Raw genomic sequence first — 20,431 nt, 5'->3', positions numbered from 1 at the left:
AGTATATAAGAGAGAGAAAAGAAAGAGATACTCCACGCCGGTGCCGCGCTAACCCTACCTCCACACCGGCTTCTTCCCCGGCGACCCCTCGGCCTCGCCGGAGCAAAGGGAGAAGAATTGCCTGCCACTCGCGCGGCGACGCGCCCAAGGTAACTTCACGTCTCTCCCTCCCTCTCCGGCGCTGGCCTTGGCCCTTGGTTCCCAAGGTCACCGTGGGTCTTAGCTTCGTGTTTGATGATCTTGAACGGGAGAACCATGGTAGCTTGCAGGTCTGTCCATTCAATCCGGCATCCTCCTGCCACCTCGAGGAATAAGCAATGCCGGCGGCTGTCCATACGTTTGACAGCGACGACGACGACGAATTCGACGGCCCAACCTCCTTCAAGCGGCCGAGTGCCTCTCTGAAGCAAAACAACATGCCCACCCCCTCATCAGGAAACGCACAACATTGCCACAAGAGTAGATTGAAAAGACCTCATGTGGAAGATGTCCTCATGTCGGATACCGATGATTCAGACGACGACATACCACTTGCATTGAGGAAAAAGGCCGATGACAGGAAATTCAAGATAATCAACACATGTAGTGCCGATGCAGATTATTCAGAAGATGACGAGAAACCACTCTCCGCAAGGTTGTTCAAAGACGCCGCTTCACCAAGTGGGGGCAGCGCCTCCGATGATGATGATTCAGATGATGATAAACCATTGGCTGCCCGTTTTTCACCCGTTGCTCGGAATTCCGTGGACATGCCGATCAAACCTAACAACAAGGCGTTGAACACTAGTGCAAGTAGTGCTCCCCGAAATTCAGTCAAGAGGCCATGTGATAGCAATATTCAGCCTAGTTCAGCTCTTAAGAAGGCAAAGTGTACAGACAGTTCTGCCTCTGCAATTTCAGAGGATGATGGAAGTGACAACGTACCTCTCGCACGAAGGCTGACAGTCGGTGAGCCTTCAAAAAGAAAGCCGCCTGCAAAGGATATTGCGAAGAAGAAGAAAAAGAAGAGTCCTTCATCTTCTAAGGACAACCAGAAGGTAGTAAAAAGGAAAACAAAGAAACTAATGAGAAATTCCCGGTCCTCAAAGGCAACGAAGGTCCGTGAAGTGTCTGGCGGTGGGAAGAAATGGTCTACTTTGGTGCACAATGGTGTTATCTTCCCCCCTCCGTACAAGCCGCATGGTGTCAAGATGCTTTACAATGGAAAACCTGTTGATCTGACCCCAGAACAGGAGGAGGTGATATATATTCAGCATTGACAGTTTACTGCTTTGTTTTTTACTACTTCTGTTTCGTAGCAATGAGGATGACCAGGCTGCTCCTAAATATCAAGATCACAATTCCGTATTTTTGTTCCTCCGCTAATTCTCTGCTCTGCAGGTTGCAACCATGTTTGCTGTGATGAAAGACACTGAGTATGCGTCCAAGGAAACATTTATCAACAACTTCTTCACCGACTGGAGTAAAATTCTTGGTAAAACCCATACTATCAAAAAGTTCGAGCTTTGTGATTTCTCACCGATCTATGAATGGCACCTCCAAGAGAAGGAGAAGAAAACACAGATGACTTCAGAGGTAGATTTCTATGAATTCTGCAGAATGAACATATTGTTCTGATCTCCAAAAATTCCCACAGTTTGATGACTAAAAGATCTCCAAGAACACAGATTTATCCTGCAACCATTGATCATCTGAAGTATTTAATCCTTGTAACTCTTTCTTGACAGGAGAAGAAAGCATTGCGGGAAGAGAAAGAGAAACAAGAGAAGAAATTTATGTGGGCTTCCGTAGACGGTGTTGAAGAGAAGGTCTTTTTTTTCATGGTTTCTGAATATGACTTGGGCTTTTATAAATCCTATTAGAATAGACAGTCCACTCTTTTTCTTTGGGGACTATACACATATGCCACTAGTCTCAAAAGCAAATTCAGATTTTTGCCATTATTTTTTCGATAACGAAATTAAAGATTTTTGCACTGGATGTAGAGAAATGATATGTTAGTACTATATAAACGATGGATTTCCTAAGTGGAAGTGAGACTTGCATTGTTGTTCATATTCTTCTACATGCATATATACCAGTTTGGCTACTGAGCAAACTGACATGTTTAATTGCTTCAGGTTGGTAATTTCAGAGTAGAACCACCTGGCTTGTTCAGGGGACGTGGAGAGCATCCTAAGGTACAGATTTGCAAATTTTTAATCACATAAGTATTTTTGTTTTACTTCAAGTGAGGGACTTCAATTTAAGGCTCTCTACTGAATTGTTTTAGATGGGAAGACTGAAGCGACGCATCCGACCAAGTGATATTACAATAAACATTGGAGAAGAGGCTCCAGTCCCAGTGTGTCCTATACCTGGAGAAAGGTATCCTGGAATTAAAGTTATTGATGTTATTGGAAAGGAGTATTTGTGAAGGGGCTTCTAGCATGTATAAATTCATGATTGGTAATGTGTTCTGCAGCTGGAAAGAAGTTAAACATGACAATACTGTTACATGGTTGGCCTTTTGGAATGATCTGATAAACCAAAAGGATTTCAAGTATGTTTTCCTGGCGGCAAGCAGCTCCCTAAAGGGGCAAAGCGACAAGGAGAAATATGAGAAGGCCCGGAAGCTGAAGGTGAGGAAGTTAGTTTTGTGAAACATATAGGTTTTCTGTTCCCGTGAAATAATAACAATAATGCTAGTTGTGTTCATATGGCTATGGCAGGATCACATAAAAAATATTCGTGCAAATTACACCAAGGATTTCAGGAGCAAAGAGCAGGTGAAGAAACAAATTTCAGTGGCGACATACCTTATAGATAAACTAGCCCTTAGGGCAGGGAATGAAAAGGTATATCCTACTGGACTTATAGTTACTGAATGATATTTCCATTTTATTCAAGGAGGTTGTGATAGCATGTATGTTGGCAATGCACTGTATACCCTTAAAGGTTGTTGCACAAATTCTTCTGCTTTTATGCTTGATACACAACTGTGCTATGCTTTTATTGTAACATAATGTATGTTCTGTCAGCATCGCTGACAGCGTTATCTGAAATACCCTTTTGCATCAGGATTAGTGGACACAAATAATTTACATGATGAGTCATTCACCCAAAATCAATTCCTTTCCACATACATGTTAAATTTTTTAGTAATAATCCACTTAGTTTTGAACTTCATCGACATATGTTCTCATGCTACTTCAATCCTTTTTAGGATGACGATGAGGCCGATACTGTTGGTTGTTGTACGCTGAAGGTTGAAAATGTTGCCTGTCTGCCTCCAAACAAGTTGCAGGTCTTGATCTTTGTTCCCTATTCTGGTACTCACTATATGAGAAAATTTCATGTTATCTAATGTTCGGTCGATTTCTTTTCAGTTTGACTTCCTTGGTAAAGATTCTATAAGATACTTGAACACTGTAGAGGTTGAACCACCTGTATACGAGGCGATTAAGGAATTCTGTGCAGGTATCTCTCAATGCTCTTTTCCCATCCCTCCATCTCTTCCTGCCCTAGACAAATATTATTGACACATGTTTTGCATACCTGCTTTCTAGGTAAAAATAAAGGTGGGCATGTCTTTGACAAGCTTGATACAACTAAACTAAATGCTCATCTCAAGGACTTAATGCCTGGCCTTACTGCAAAAGTCTTCCGTACATATAACGCTTCCATCACTTTGGACAAAATCGTAAGTTCAATGCAAATTTCACTGTTCCATACCAGGTCTTTGTTTTCTACTTTTATGTTTACACTATTTAATCTAAGGGCTTGATGAAGTGACTAGCTGAAGTTTGTCATGAGTAAAACAATTTAGTAGCGTATGTTTTACTGTTTTATTTTGGTACTGTAATATTCACAGCTGCAGCTCAAATCAACAACAGACATTTAGTTTGTCAATGACACGCAGAAATCGTCAGCATTATTATGTGCCATGTGACTACGATGTTATGTCATCATATATTTTGGATCTGAATAAATATATATGTGTGATGGTATTACAGTTGAATGAACAAACAAAAGATGGGAGCCTTCTTGAAAAAATTAATGTCTACTCCCGAGCAAACAAACAGGTAATGTCTGTCACTCGTGAGGAAAAAAAACTTGCATATTCAGTACATCACTCTTATTGACTCTCAACGATGTTTCTCGTTTATTCAGGTTGCCATAATCTGTAACCATCAGCGTGCCGTCCCAAAATCACATGATTCCCAGATGACAAAGTTGAATGAAAAGATTGATGAATTAAAGGTTGGTTTATGGTTGCAAATGATTAGAACAAATTTATGCTAGTTTAATGTGGGTGCAAGTGATTGCCTCAAATTTATCCTTGTCCTCTAAACTTTTGACTATCATTTGGTTCTTTTCTCCAGGCCCAGAGGGATGAATGGAAAGCAGACTTAGTGAGAGCGAAGAAAGGAAAGCGTCTAGCCAGTGATGAAGATGGGAAGCGAAAGAGAAAATTGACCCCTGAAGTGTACGTCTCAACCACAGATGTCATGTTTTGTACTTGCCTGAATATAGAGTGAAGGCAATCTCATAAATCTACTTGCAGGTTGGAGATTAAGATCTCTAAGATTGAAGCCAAGATAAAGGAAATAGATATCACTAAGACGAACAGAGAGGAGTTGAAGACAGTAGCACTAGGAACATCAAAGATTAATTACCTTGATCCTAGAATCACTGTGGCGTGGTGCAAAACCCATGAAGTTCCTATTGAGAAGGTATTACAGTCCCTTGGATCTCCTCTCGCTTGTATTATAGTTCTCAGCATCTCTGCTCCTTGACCAACCATATATACAAGAGACAATTCCCTCAAGAAAAATATATACAAGAGACAAAAAAAAAAGCTTCTCAGTTAATCTATCTATAGACATAAAGCCATATAAACCGTCCTTCCTATAAAATTAAGCGTTGTTTTAATTTGATTAATCGTTATCATTTGGTAGTCCTTAACAGAAGCTGTTTTTGTGTGTGTGCAGATCTTCAGCAAGACGATTCTCGCGAAATTTGGATGGGCGATGGATGCCAACCCAGATTTCAGATTCTAAGGGATGCCTGGCCAGTCAGTAAATTCGAACAATCTTCCAGACCCCTTATCCCCGACCGCAATCGGAGCTAGGAAAGAAAGAGCTCCCCGAAAGAAGGAATCTACGGTCATTCTCTGTGTAGGCTCTGCTTTTGCTTTTGTCCTGTGTTTGCCATCTTTCGAATGCCTTGTATGCGCTTGGCCCGATGGAATTTAGTAGAATCTCAAATATAGATGACGGTGTGTGCATGTGCTTGAGAACTGCTGACTGATTTTTATGGAAGAAATGCTACAATGTGCAATTTTTGATAGAGTACTTCACTGGTTGTGCCATGCTCTTCCTGTATTTTATACGCATTCTAACAAGAATGCACTGGCGGTGACTGAATTTGCTAGCCTGTATTTCGGAAACTTCAAATTACGGTTGCGGGGAAGCGTTTTTACATGATCCAAACTGTGAGCTCCCATCCCCAAATATGAATGGTGGCTATGTCGGCCTCGCTCGCCGCTCAATGCCGGTGGTCGTCCACCGCAATCTTGCCCGCACCAGCTCTGCTCGCCTCGCTCTGCTAGCTCTCCTCCATTCTCCGGCGCGGCGACGGGGGTGGAGGGAGGCCGCGTCCTCTTTGCGATGAGGCACGGCCGCAACCCTGCACGGCGGCGAGCGTGCCCGCAAAGCGAGGCCACGCTGGTGTGGTCGCCAAGACTGCCGTGGCTCGCGCACGTGTAGACAGCTGACGCGCGCTCCAAATGGCAGGGCTCAAGGCGGTGGCTACCCGAGTGGAAGGGCGGGCGGGTGGAGGCGCAGACGGTGCGCGGGGTGACCAGCATGGCCACGTACCCACTGCGGCAGCGGAGGCAGCTGGGCGGCGCGCTGGAGGAAGTGCGGCCTCGGACGGCCGGCGGAGATTCCTAAATAAAAACATTGGGGCATCTTCAAAACGGACCTTCAAACCGCTTGCATATATTCGAACTGCGAAAACCATCCAATAGAATCTGTATTGATCTGTCGAGCGGTGTGGACGTACTTTTTCGGACAAACATGGAGCTGTGCGGGAATCCGGACAGTAGACACGTATGACTCCGAGTCAAGGGATGGATTAAGGGTTATCGAGTGGTCAACCGCAACAAGGCACCCGGCCATTTGACATTGTTGGCCGACTCCTTCGATGCACTCCTCGCTGACCATTTTGGCCAATGTTTTCAGATGCGCAAGACTATCTTCGATTGTTTATAACATTTTGCTTTCCTCAACCTCGCCACCTCGGGCTCGCAGACGACAAATCCAATCCACATAGCCTCGATGAAAAACCCATGTCCATTCCCCAGAGCTCCCCTTCCTGAGCTGTGGAACCTCTGTTCCGAGATTCCACTTTAATGGTAGAGTTTTCTTTGATTTTCAGTCGACCGGAGGAGGAAGCGTTTGAGGTCCGTCGTGCATCGGCATCGATCAGTAGCCGCCCCCACCACAAGACCTGGTTCCACATGCCCCCACAGGATCGGTCTTGTGGTGGCCTCGCTACTGATCGATCATCGATGCCTCATCTGCGACGTCTTCATGAAGCCAGGCTAGCTTTTGCTGTCCACTTGCCGGTCCCTTAGGCGTCCTGAGTGAGTGCAGAGTGCGTTGATCTAGTTTGCTTTGATGTTTTTATCATGCTCTGAGGTGTATGGTTCGGTCGGGACGCGACCTTTGTGCTTTGTGTCCGGCCTCTTTGTCATTGTTTGGCCTGAGTTTGGGTAAAGAAAAGAGAAAAAGAGATTCACCTAGTCCATTCCAATGAGACGGACATGATTTTGACGGGTGAATATTCAAGCACGATTTGGAAGCCGTCCCTCGGCGCTACCAACTCAAAGTAATCACGCCACACGTGGCACGTCGCCGGGAGCGTGGCTGGGTGGCTGGCTGTCTGGTCGATAGAGAGGCCCCCACCTCAGCTCAGCCCAGCCAAAGCCCAGCCGCCGCCCCTCAGTCGACCCTAATCAACCGGAGAGAGCCGAGAGGGAGAGAAAAAAAAATGCTGCGGGTGGAGGAGGCGCTGGCGGCGGTGCTGTCCGCCGCGGCGGCCTGCCGCGCCGCCGCGTCGGCCGTGCCGCTGCTCGACGCGCTCGGCCTCGTCCTCGCGGAGGACATCCGCGCGCCCGACCCCCTGCCCCCCTTCCGCGCCTCCGTCAAGGTCAGTCCCAGTCGAGTCAACCACCCCCCTCCCGCTGCTCCGTCTGAGGTGAATAACGGCCGTCTCCTGCAGGACGGGTACGCCGTGGTGGCCGCCGACGGGCCCGGGGAGTACCCGGTCATCGCGGAGGCCAGGGCCGGCGACGACGCGCTCGGCGTGGTCGTGACACCCGGCACCGTCGCGTACGTCACGACCGGAGGTGCGTCGGCGGCTTACCACTACTACGCCCTATCTATCTCTCTCGGGTGCTCCGGTGCTGCGTGCGTTTTTCAGTGAGCTGACGATGCGGCTGTTGTTGCTGTGCTGGGCAGGGCCGATTCCCGACGGCGCGGATGCCGTCGTGCAGGTGGAGGACACGGAGCAGGTCGCCGCCGCCCCGGATGGGTCGAAGAGGGTCAGGATCTCGGCGCGGGTAGCCGAGGGGCACGATATACGCAGCGTGGTATGCCAATTTTGTCAGTGCTTGCTAGTTTTATGTGCTCTCTCTCGGTTTATGGGGATTAACCACGGCTTGTGAGACTGAATTTGATGGATTGCTATAGCCCATGCTCTGCAGCCGAGTCAGCTGCGCCTAAATTCAGTTTACATGTTTGACACTCTTACTGTTTCATCTCTATTGTAAATTTGTAATGAGCTCTCCTGTGTTTTGGAGGGCAACCGTTGGTTCTGATTTGTGATGCTATGCATTTGATAGATACTAGCTATAGTTCTCACACTCTGCTGCCATGTTAACTGCATCCAAATTCAGCTTGCGTAGTTCGGTAGTTGTTTTATCTCTTGTCTTGGAAACTGGAAGCAAGATTCTTGTTTATAATCTTGTCATGGCCTCATGAGATTAGTTGTGTACAAATGTATATCAATTGCCACCACTGTTCGTACTCAATGCAATAAAAGATCAATGAAATGTTGCATGCACAATAAGGCATTTGTCTAGCACTACAACTTTGTGCTCTCTCTATAAAGATGGACCACAATCATCTGTGGTGAGTTTTTTTGGTAACCGGTGTGTTAGTTATCTGAATTTATAATTTCCAGGGATGTGACATAGAGAAAGATTATATAGTGCTGAAATCTGGTGAGAACATAGGTCCTGCAGAAATTGGGCTACTTGCAACAGTGGGAGTAACTACTGTCAAGGTGAACATCTTATGATTAATTTTACCAAGTATATGAGAGTAAAACTAGTGCTCTAATGCAGCATTCTGTGTTTGCATGTGCAGGCATACCGTCGACCAACCATTGCTGTATTTTCTACAGGGGATGAGTTAGTTCAGCCAGCCACTGCAACTCTCAATCGTGGTCAGGTTATTTCTACTATTCCACAATGTTTGCGTCCTTCTCATTTCTTTGCATTCCATATTTACCAAAATGCATAATCTCTCTGCTTCAAACTAAAATTTCAGATTCGTGATTCTAACCGGGCCATGCTACTTGCTGCTGCTATTCAGCAGAAGTGTAAAGTGGTTGACTTGGGTATTGCAAAAGATACTGAAGAAAGTCTTATGGAGCATATGGATGCAGCTCTACATTCTGATGCTGATATAATCCTTACTTCTGGTGGTGTTTCCATGGGTGATAGAGATCTTGTCAAACCTTGCTTGGCAAAGATGGGTAAAATTCACTTCGAAAAGGTAACCTAGAAATCCTTATGGGGTATTGTGTACCAAGATGTTGATAAGCAGCATCAGCCTTATGATTGTATTCTTTTCCTCTATGCTGTTGGATAACCATTGAAAGCAGTTATGTTTGCAAAAGATACCTTTTAAACTCGACACCGCTATATCTGTCCATTTTTCTCCAATGATTTTAATCATTTGCTGTATGTGCATGCAGATCCGGATGAAACCAGGGAAGCCATTGACATTTGCTGAGATCACATCAAATGACCCAACAAAGCCATCCAAAACAGCTCTTGCTTTTGGCTTGCCTGGAAACCCAGTGAGCTGTATGGTTTGCTTCAATCTCTTTGTTGTTCCTGCAATACGTCTTGTCTCTGGTTGGTCAAATCCTCATCTAGAGAGGTAGTTATCCTTTGTGCTTGTTATTTGTTTTTCTTTCATCATTTTGTTCTTCATTTTCCACTGATGAGACTTTTTTAGAGTGCATGTGCGAATATCACATCCTCTAAGAGCAGACCCACATCGTATGGAGTTCCATCGTGCAGTGATCAGATGGGTGCTCGACGATGGATCCGGTAGACCAGGGTAAGAGTTATATTTTACCATGGCAGCCTGATGTTTCATTACACCATATTTGACACCACGTAAGTAAATGTCTGCTAATTTATTTTTGGCAGTTATGTTGCTGAGAGCACTGGCCAACAAGCTAGTAGCCGCCTTCTAAGTATGAAATCTGCAAATGCCTTGCTGGAAGTGCAATCATCTGAGCAGATATTGGCAGCTGGAGCATCTGTCCAAGCTATACTTATTTCTGATATAACTAGCCCTCCTCTGGATAAGCTGCCTGCTGCTTCCAGCCCCTTATCATCTCATCTTGTTTCTTCTGCAAAAGGTGCTTTGGCGGATGCGCCACAGGTTGCAGCTTCTCAGAATGCTGAAGTTAAAGTAGCAATTCTGACTGTTAGTGACACTGTTTCTTCTGGAGCAGGCCCCGATAGGAGGTATTTCCTTAAGTGCAATACCTTTTTCTTCAGTCTTAAGTTCTGTTGTTTGTGATTTTGTTCCCACTCTCAAAAGACATTAGAAAGAAAAAATCTGTATGGTATGCAGAGTACATGCATCCTGATACACCTCTTTGCCCTAAGCTGCAAATGGGCCACTCTTGATGCAAAATGAAATGAGTCAAATTACTGTCTATTCCTTGCATGTTCACATAAGATGGTGATGTGTTTCAGTAAGGACTCCACATTTCACAAATTTATCATCGTACCTAGGCCTCAAAATTTGTACTCTTTGCAAGCACGTGCATCCTGATACACCTCTTTGCTTCGAGTTGCAAATGGGTCACTCTTGATGCAAAATAGAAGAGTCAAATTACTGTCTATTCTTTGCATATTCACATAAGATGGTGGTGCGTCTCAGTAAGGACTCCACATTTCACAAGTTTATTATCATACCTAGGCCTCAAAATATGTGCTCTTTGCAAAGTACATGCATCCTGATACACCTCTTTGCCTTGAGATGCAAATGGGTCACTCTTGATGCAAAATAGAAGAGTCAATTTACTGATGATTCTTCTCATAAGATGGTGATGTGTCTCAGTAAGGACTCCACATTTTACAAATTTATTATCCTACCTAGTCCTCAAAATTTGTACTCTTTGCAAAGTACGTGCATCTTGATACACCTCTTTGCCTCGAGTTGCAAGTGGGTCACTCTTGATGCAAAATAGAAGATATGATTAACTGATGATTCTTCACATAAGATGGTGATGAATTTCAGTAAGGACTCCACATTTCACAAAGTTATTATCCTTTCTTGGCCTCAAAATTGCGGATTAATCATAACTTCTGTTTATTCTTCGTGATGTGAATCATGCTTCCATGAAAAGTAACTTATGTCATTGTTATTTCGTCTCTCTTATCATCCCATCTGTAGTGGCCCAAGAGCTGTATCTGTAGTGAACTCTTCATCGGAGAAATTAGGGGGAGCAGTTGTTGTTGCTACTGCTGTGGTTCCAGATGAAGTGGACAAAATTAAGGAGATTCTGGTGAAGTGGAGCGATATTGACCGTGTTAACCTCATCTTGACCTTAGGTGAAAATTTTATTTTGAAGAAGCTGCTTAGGTGACATGATCTCAAGTTTCAAGTTGTTTCCTACTCACATGAGGTTCTACCTCCTGGTAATAACGTACATGCAGGTGGCACTGGCTTCACACCTAGAGATGTTACTCCAGAAGCAACTAAATCTGTAATACAGAAAGAAGCACCTGGCCTTGCGTTTGTTATGATTCAAGAGAGCTTGAAGGTGATGACAGCGTTTATTACAGCCTCTAGGTTTAGCACAGCTAACTGCAAACCATGCAGATTACACAAAACGCAATCTTCGCCAATAGCATTTACTGTCATAAAGTTTGCAGGATTGTTTTGTTATCTGTACTGACGGTGCTTGCACTGTTATTTTTGGTACAGGTGACACCATTTGCGATGCTATCCCGAGCCGCGTGTGGGATAAGAGGATCAACACTTGTACAGACTAAAACCCAAGAATGCTCTTTAATTTCAAACTTGTAGGTCCTGAACCGCTCACAAGAGTTTTCTTTCCAGATCATCAACATGCCTGGGAACCCGAATGCTGTCGCGGAGTGCATGGAGGCTCTTCTCCCAGCGCTGAAGCACGCCATGAAGCAGTTGAAGGGTGACAAGAGGGAGAAGAACCCTCGACACGTGCCTCATGCTGAAGCGGCACCTGTGGACCAGTGGGAGCGCAGCTTCAGAGCCGCGTCGTCGGGCGGTGGCTGCTCATGCGACCCTTGATTGGCACTCGTCCAGAGGTGGTGGAACACTCTTCCTGGGGAACCTGCTTTCGTAATCCTGCTGCATCTAGTTTGAAGCTGAAACAGCGATGGTTTCGATTTTGATCGTTATGGCCATTTCGTGACTCTTTGGACATTTGAGAACCGGCGTGTATGTGCTACCAGCAAAGCAGTGAGAGTTTCTTTTTGTTCTTGTGTCTATCAGGCCAACTCCACCGCGCGACTCCATCCTGTCCGCGCGTGTCCGTTTGGGGTAAAACGGACGAATAGCGCGGCCCAGAAACGGACAAATGTCCGGATTCCGTCCGTTTTTGACCCATCCCTGGCCTAAATTTATGCTCGGTTTGGGGTGAAACGGACGCGTGCGGATGGCCTGGACGCACGCCCTTGTCCCCCCTGTGGCCCGTCTGTCGGGGACACTAGCAGTCCCTCCCAACGCTTTCATCCCCTCTTTCCCGCCCGCCGTCGGCGCCGCCGCTATTCTTCGGCCGCCTCTTCACCGCGTAGCCCCCGGCTGTCCCTGCCAAACCATGTCTCGACATGGCTGCCATCACGCCCGCGCTTTTGGCCGTCGATCGGAGAAGGTTTGGCCGTCGCTGTCTTTGCCGGTCGCAGAGGGGACACGACCGCCGGCGACGTACCACGACGGCCTCGGCAGCTTCCGACGAGAGCTCCAAAGCGGCCAGTAGCCGGCCCGCAACCACCCCTACTGCGTCGAGGTGATCATCGCGGCCTCTTCGCCACCACGACCGCAAGGTGTTCGACATTTTGCCCACAAAGGTATGGACAGTGGAGCCGAGTTTTTCTTCCTTCACTTCCTTTGTTCATCGGACGATTTGTCGTCGGATGATGAAGATCTTGTGGTGGCTGCATTGGTCGTTCACGACCACATTCAACGACAGCTTCCTCGGTACAGGGGGTTAGTCCCTGGCCGTGCTCCCAACCTGAACCGCAACAGGGAGAGAGGCCACGCCCTGCTCTATGCCGATTACTTTGCGGAAACCCGCTTTTCAAGCTGGATAAATTTCATCACCGTTTTCGTATGGCAAGGTATGTTTTCAATCGTATCCGATAGGGAGTGGTTGCTCATGACCCATACTTCGAGTGCAAGACGGATGCCCTTGGCAACTTTGGATTCTCCTCTTACTAGAAATGCATCGCGGCCATCTGCATGCTTGCATATGGAATTCCAGGTGATCTGGTGGATGAGTATGTGCGTATGAGTGAGACAACATGTCTGATGTCAATGTACAAGTTTTGCCAGACTGTGATCGAGGTATTTGGCCTAGAGTACTTGAGGCAGCCAACTACCGCTGATACAGAGAGATTGTTGGCGACCAACGCAGCTAGAGCTTTCCAGGCATGCTTGGCAGCATAGATTGTATGCACTGGGAGTGGAAGAACTGTCCATTTGCTTGGCAGGGCCAGTACAAGGGGCATGTCAACGCGTGCACTGTCATATTAGAAGCGGTGGCTTCGCGGGATCTTTGGATATGACATTCTTTCTTTGACATGGCATGTTCTCACAATGATATAAACGTGCTGCAGCATTCTCCAGTCTTCGCAAGGCTTGCAGAAGGCCACTCCCCATCTGTCAACTTTGAGATCAACGGCCACCAGTACAACAAGGGATACTATCTAGCTGATGGGATATATCCTCAGTGGTCAACTTTTTGTGAAGACAATCTCGAAACCCCAAGGTGAGAAGAAAAAGAGATTTGCCCAAATGCAAGAGAGTGTTAGAAAGGATGTGGAACGTGCTTTTGGTGTGCTTCAATCCCGGCGGGGTATCGTTCGAAACCTTGCACTATCATGGGATGAAAGGAAGCTTTGGGAGGTGATGACTGCTTGTGTGATCATGCATAACATGATCGTCGAGGACGAGCGTGATGAGAGTATCTTCGACCAAGGATTTGATTATCAAGGTGAAAATATTGAGCCCCTGCATCAAGACCCGGCCACATTTGAACAGTTTGTCTAATTCCACCGTGAGATGCGTGATTGACACACTCATTTGAATCTTCAAAATGACTTGGTTGAGCACGTGTGGGATCACATTGGCAACCAATAGATGTATTGGTTCATTTTATATTCAGTCAAGACAATTTCGATTTGGTTGTAAAACTATTTTATTAAAGACAATTTCATTGGGTTGAAAACTATTTTAATTTTCAGACAAATATTTGGGTTGTAAAACTAGTTTTGTTGAAAATATGGGCATTTTTGGTCTTGATGGACAGGATGGGGCAAACGGATGCGGCCGTGCGCTGGGCGTACGGCCACCGCATCCCAGGACACGCCCGGACACGACCCCATTGCCCTACCCAAGCGGAAAGAAACCGGACAAAACGAACGTCCGTTGGGGGTCACACGATGAAGTTGGCCTCAGTCTATCCTCTCACAATGACAGTTGTCATTTTATCTATGTTATACAGTGTAACGTACTGATACTTATGATCCCTGGAAATAAAGTGCAGTAAACTTGTTCAGAAAACAATGTAATTTTTAGATGCATAGAACCAACCAAAATGGCACGAAAAACCATTGATCTTTCACAAAACGAAAACTAGTTTATCATCAATAGCTGTACAAAAGGGTTAGAAAAGAAGGCAAACTTTCCAATAAACAAAAGCATCTATATATTTGGGAAGCATTTGCAGAACAATACAATTTTTCTATCTTTTTTCTGAGTAAATACAATTTTTCTATCTGAAAAGCTTATTTTACATAGGCAAACTATTCAAATTACATGGCAACATGTTGGCAGGGTATGGGAACTCTGATGCATCTCACGATCAACAAATCCAATCTGGATTTGTAAATCTCCTGGAGTTGTTGCAGTCTATTTTGATTCCTACCATCGACTCATGCTGCAAAAGGGTTTATCCCCGTTTGGATCCTCCTCTGGTTGGGAACAAGTCTTCCTGAAAAAAGTGGATCACCCTCCTCTGCCGCTCCCGCGGGCAACAGGGGAGGCCTCCCACCGTTGCCGGCCCCTGACCTTCCTCTTCCTCCTTTCTCCTCGCCGTCGCCCAGGCGTGTCGGCGGTCGAAGCCTACCTGGTATGGGCGGCGGCGGGGTGCCTTCTCCCTCCCTTGCGGTGGGATCGACGTGGGGCGATTTGTCCGGGCTGGGGCGCGACGCTATGCAGGGCGTAGCGGCGCCAGAGCGGCGTCAATGCTAGTTGTCGCGGCAGCGCGTGGATGGCCGCACGAGGGTGGCGGCGGCGCGACTCTGCTCTTGGCGGTTCCGTCTCGCGGCGGACTGTGCGGCGCGTAGGTTGTTGTTGGCGGCGGAGAACTCGCCTAGATCCGCTGTCTGATGGCACATGGCGGAGCAGGCTGCGTACGACACAGACCGGTGGCTAGTACTGTCCTTGGGGCAGTGGTGGCCGGGGGCTATGCTGGGCCGTGGTGACGGCACAACAGTGGTCCTCGGAGTTCCGGCGATTGCGTGCGTCTCCTCGGCGACGCACCGCACGGTTCCAGTTAGGTACTGGGTAGGAATGGCGTGACGACCGGTGAGAATTGCGCCGACTTCGGTCTTGACAGGCGATGGCGGCGTCATTGACGTCGTTTCCTTGTTGAGGCGTTGTCATTGTAGGCAACGTCATCTCCCTCGGGCTGCTCCGGGGGAAACCCTAAATCTGGGTCTTCCTGAATCGGACGATGACGGCATCTTCGATGTTGTTCTTCCTCTCAGGGGCATCGTTTTGGAGCAGGTGCTGACTGAAAGGGCCTAGAGGCGGAGCGGGGTTTCATCCTCCGCATCAATGACGGCGGTTCTCGACGGCGTGGTGCAGTGGAGTCTCAGCGTCTGATGCGGGTTCACGGACTCGCGCAGGAGGACAGTATTGTCTACCATCATGGTGGCGTCGACGGCATGGCGGTCAATGCATCAGTTCTTGTTCTGAAGATGGATAAGTGGAAGACTGCGACGGTAATCTTTGAGAGTGCACCGGAGCAGTGTGTGCCCCAGACCCGGCATTATGGCTTGGTTGGGGCCTCCAACTTTAGATGTTAGGTTTTGGTGCGAAGTCTGTTTGGTATTCGGCTCGGATTTTTGACACCCATTCATCAAATGAATAGGAGTAACGATAGATGTTGCCGAGATGGTGGCTTTAGATATATTACTTTGTAAGATTTTTATAAATAATTAATAAAATGGTTGCATGCATTGTCCGGATGCAGAAGCTGGGGTCATCCTTCCTTTCTAGAAAAAAAGGGTTTATCACCGTTTATTTCCATCAGGATCAAACTTGGTGCACAATGGTCTATACAAATTTATTTTGGAGGACTGAACTTTGTGCGTAGTAGTAAAACGTGTGTGCATTATTCTATCCATTAAGATTTAAACCATATAGTACTCATATTTAAAGATTGTTTGTGCATCTTAGGCCTCCTTTGGTTTAAAGGAATTTCATAGTAATTCTAGAGGATAGGATTCTTATAGGATTTTTTTCTTTAGAGCCCTTTGGTTCATAGGAATGGATTCATATTTCTACATAGGATTAGTTCCTATCCTTCATATTTCATAAGAAAACAAAAAAGAGCCTAGGCTCAATGGAAAAATTCTTTTGATGTCAACCAAATGACATCTTGTTTCCTATTCCTACTCATAGGATTTGAGATACATATCATCTCATTTCCTACAAGATTTATATTCCTATAATAATCCTATCCTATGAACCAAAAGAGGCCTAATTGGTATAGAGACCAGGAGAACTAAAATTATCCCCTAATTCTTCCAGTAATAGTGTGTGTTACGATTGACAAATAAAGTGTGAAGTATCTTGTTTCCTGTGTCAGCAAGTTCATCATTTACCATCGTGATGAATGCCATTTTACCTCTAGTATTCCGGGTCGTGTAGATACCCAGTCATCGTGATGCCAATCACACAAGATTGTCTGATTGTGTCTGGAAACATGATGCCTGGCAAATGCTGCGGGATTTGCACGCTGTCGTGGATCCATGCGTCTTCCTAAAGCGTCGAGCCGAAGCCAAAATCTGCTTTTACGAACTGGCCGGACACCGAGCCAAAGGCCCCCCGCGTCGCTCCGCACAGGCAACACGGGCGGCGGCGAGGGGCAGCGGTGCAGAGGCGCCTGGACAGCGCAGTTCTGCCGTGCTGGGCGCGCGGCTGCACAAGGGGTCAGACGCCTTGGTTCTGGCGTCGAGCGGAGGCTCAGGTTGGCAAAGAAGGGTGTTTCCGGCTGTGTATGCGGCAGATCTGGTCTCCGGAGGGTGTGGTGGCGTGCGTGGTGCGCGTTGGTGCTCGGCCACGGCTTGGAACCGAACCATGGTGGTCCTTGGCCTCGGACAACACTCTTTTGTTCCCTGTCGGCATGATGCTCGGCAAGGCATAGTGCCTCGCGCTGCGTCCGATGGCTCTGTGTTCGGAAGACTGTGGTCGGATCTGGCGGATGAAGACTGACCGTTGTTGGTCTCCGCATCGTGCGGTTGGCTGCGGCAGATCTTGATGCTTCTTCTTTGATGGGCAGCTCCGATGGTGTGCCAGTGATTGGTGGGCTTGTCGGCGCCGGTGCAGGATGATGTGCAGTTGAGGTGGTGAGGAAGCTCGGGTGAAAACCCTGTCTCGACCTTGTGCTATGACCAACGATGGCGGCGGCGGCGGCCATCGTTAACCTTCTTGGAGGCATCGTTGCTTTGCTTCCGCACCCCTCCTGCACGGATCCGGCCATCTCGGCCTCTTCAGGAAAAACCCTTGATCTTGTGTGATCGGATGATGGTGGCGTCTTGGTGTCGTTTTCTCTCTTGGGGGCTTTGTCTCGGAGCTCGGCATCGGCAAGCGGGACTGGTGGATGGCGGCGGTTGTGGTGTCCGAACTTCTATGGCAACGATGATGCTGGGAGCGATGTCGGCAATGTAACAATGGTTGAGGTAGTCGGCTCTTCTCCGACGTGTCCGCGGGATTGACTCGGTTTGTTTGTTGCTATGAAGTTGAGCTGCAGCTGCGGGGCCTCTGTTGTATACGATGACTGGCTGTAGGTGGCCAGTTTGACGATCTTCCGCGGCGCCAGCCGTACCTAGTTTTGTCCTTCGTAGTTCTTCAGCATGGATCTTCATTCATCTCCATGCGGCTCTGCCGTGTGTGTTGAGTGGGCGCCATGTGATAGTGGGCAGGACGTGTTGTGTGGGCCGTTCCATCCCTTATATGTCTATTTTTTAAATATGTGAACACGTTCAAAGCAATACATGAACACGGTTTGTAATTGTACGAACATTTTTCAAACCTGTAGACATTTTAAATCATGAACACTTTTTAAAATTTATGACCACTTTTTAAAATGTGCGGAATATATCATGCAAACACTTTATAAAATGTCATGAATATATTTTAAAATCTACGGAAATATTTAAAAGAAACAATATGTACATTTTTAAATGTGTGAATATATCATGCAAACACTTTATAAAATGTCATGAATATATTTTAAAATGTACGGAAATATTTGTAGAAACAATATGTACATTTTTTAAAATGTCAAGAACATGTTCTAAAATACCTTTTGATATTACTTACACATTTAGTTATTTTTAAAACTAAAGTAAAAAAGCAACACAAATAGAAAAGAAAAGGAAAAAAACTGGCCAACCTATATTAAAGGGTCACCCCCAATATATAAATTAGCAGGCAGGGCAATGCTATTGGACTCTAAGAGCAACTCTAGCAGACCCCGCATCCCGTCCCGTCCCGTAAAATAACCGTCAAATTGCGGGTCGGGGCCGGAAAATCGGCACGATCAGACCCCGCATCCCGCCCCGACCCGCAAATATTTTTGCGGGGCGCAACAAATCTTCTCCCCCAACCTCTATCTTCACGGGCTGGGAGGCCGACCCGAGCTCAACCCCTATCCCGTGCGAGATTTGGCGGGAGAGACATTTCCGCGCGCCGCTTCCCGCTTCCCGCTTCCCGCTTCCCGCTTCCCGCACTCTCCGCCACCATTGCCCCCCCCCCCCTCCGCAAGCTCCGGTTCCTCTTCCCCGGTCGTCCCTCGTCGCCATGGACGACCCAATGCTGCCCCCCGTCACCGTGGAGGTCGCGCACGCTCCTTCCCCTCGGGCGGATCTCGTCGCCGGCCATGTTGGCCCCGCCGCCGTCGCCCAAGCACAAGCCGCGCCTGCTCGCAAGCGGCAGGGCAACATGGTCGTGCAGGGCGGGAATCCGGCTGCTCCCGCCGCGATGGCCCGCGCTTCGGGTGCCAACGCGGCAGCGCGATCCCGGCCGGCGTCGGAGAAGGTCGGCAAGGTCGTGGGCGTAAAGCGGAGGAAGGTTCCGGCTTCAAAGAAGCCACCTTCTTCAACCTCTCACTCCATCCCCCCGCAAGGAGGTGCTCCGGCGATGCCGTTCAACGGTGCCGCTCCCCCCGCGAGCGAGGTGTTCGACGAAATGGCCGGAAGGTATGCGTCTTCGGTCTTGGCGATTCCCTTTCATTTTCACCATTATTCTCGATAGCTCGTGACTTGTTATCGTTCGCTATATCGGTGGTTCAAACAATGCAACAAACGAGTTCGTGAACTTGTTGGACACGAACGCGGTTGACATCGATCAAGCCCCTTTCGAACCATTCGACAACAATGAAACGGAGGGCGGCGTGGATGATCATGGTTGTGCGGACGAATTGGAGGAGATCGAAGCGCGTTTGAGCAATCACAAGCAAAATCTAGGAAAAGCATAAGATCGAAGAACTATTGGAAATATGCCCTAGAGGCAATAATAAAATGGTTATTATTATATTTCTTTGTTCATGATAATTGTCTATTGTTCATGCTATAATTGTGTTATCCGAAAATCGTAATGCATGTGTGAATACATAGACCACAACACGTCCCTAGTGAGCCTCTAGTTGACTAGCTCGTTGATCGAAAGATAGTCATGGTTTCCTGACTATGGACATTGGATGTCATTGATAACGGGATCACATCATTAGGAGAATGATGTGATGGACAAGACCCAATCCTAAGCATAGCTCAAAGATCGTGTAGTTCGTTTGCTATAGCTTTTCTGAATGTCAAGTATCATTTCCCTAGACCATGAGATTGTGCAACTCCCGGATACCGTAGGAGTGCTTTGGGTGTGCCAAATGTCACAACTTAACTGGGTGACTATAAAGGTACACTACAGGTATCTCCGAAAGTGTCTGTTGGATTGGCACGAATCGAGACTGGGATTTGTCACTCCGTATGACGGAGAGGTATCTCTGAGCCCACTCGGTAATGCATCATCATAATGAGCTCAATGTGACAAAGTGGTTGATCACGGGATCATGCATTACGGTATGAGTAAAGTGATTTGCCGGTAATGAGATTGAACGAGGTATTGGGATACCGACGATCGAGTCTCGGGCAAGTAACGTACCGATTGACAAAGGGAATTGTATACACTGGTAAAAAAAGGGCCTATAGTCCCGGTTCGTAAGGGTCTTTAGTCCCGGTTCCGGAACCGGGACTAAAGTTTCGGTACTAATACCTCCCCCTTTAGTCCCGGTTCAATCCAGAACCGGGACTAAAGGCCCTCCACGTGGGCAGTGCGCAGAGCCCAGTCAGGAGACCCTTTGGTCCCGGTTGGTGGCACCAACCGGGACCAATAGGCATCCATGCGTCAGCATTTCTGTGGCTGGGGTTTTTGTTTTTTTTTGAAAGGGGGGGGGTTGGGGGTTTTGGGGGGTTAATTTAGGTGTTTCATATATTGTGTTAGCTAGCTATAATTAATAGAGAGAAGTGTCCTCTCTTATGTCCGTGCTTGGTCGACGCTACGTACTATACATACGTATAGAG

At 47.2% G+C, this 20,431-nt stretch overlaps 2 protein-coding genes across 2 annotated transcripts; both read left to right on the top strand.

Moving 5' to 3' along the window:
- The first annotated feature begins 317 nt into the window (after positions 1-317).
- Positions 318-5,113, top strand: LOC125534237 (DNA topoisomerase 1 beta-like). Its single transcript, XM_048697507.1, has 15 exons — positions 318-1,238; positions 1,381-1,575; positions 1,728-1,808; positions 2,121-2,180; positions 2,273-2,367; positions 2,465-2,621; positions 2,712-2,837; positions 3,206-3,286; positions 3,369-3,459; positions 3,549-3,682; positions 3,996-4,064; positions 4,153-4,242; positions 4,365-4,468; positions 4,547-4,723; positions 4,954-5,113. The coding sequence occupies exons 1-15, from the start codon at positions 318-320 to the stop codon at positions 5,111-5,113; spliced, it is 2,541 nt and encodes an 846-aa protein (XP_048553464.1).
- Positions 5,114-6,964: 1,851 nt separating this feature from the next.
- Positions 6,965-11,819, top strand: LOC125539934 (molybdopterin biosynthesis protein CNX1). Its single transcript, XM_048703481.1, has 13 exons — positions 6,965-7,197; positions 7,270-7,396; positions 7,509-7,639; positions 8,233-8,334; positions 8,418-8,501; positions 8,601-8,828; positions 9,031-9,218; positions 9,297-9,401; positions 9,494-9,817; positions 10,755-10,912; positions 11,018-11,124; positions 11,289-11,345; positions 11,424-11,819. Exons 1-13 carry the CDS (start codon positions 7,039-7,041, stop codon positions 11,631-11,633), a joined length of 1,980 nt encoding a protein of 659 aa, XP_048559438.1. The 5' UTR covers positions 6,965-7,038; the 3' UTR covers positions 11,634-11,819.
- The last annotated feature ends 8,612 nt before the right edge of the window (positions 11,820-20,431 follow it).

The sequence above is a fragment of the Triticum urartu genome, chromosome 2 (assembly GCF_003073215.2).
Source record: "Triticum urartu cultivar G1812 chromosome 2, Tu2.1, whole genome shotgun sequence".
Taxonomy (NCBI): domain Eukaryota; kingdom Viridiplantae; phylum Streptophyta; class Magnoliopsida; order Poales; family Poaceae; genus Triticum; species Triticum urartu.
The sequence above is the reverse complement of the archived record's forward strand: the minus strand, read 5'-3'. Positions and strand labels throughout refer to the sequence as shown.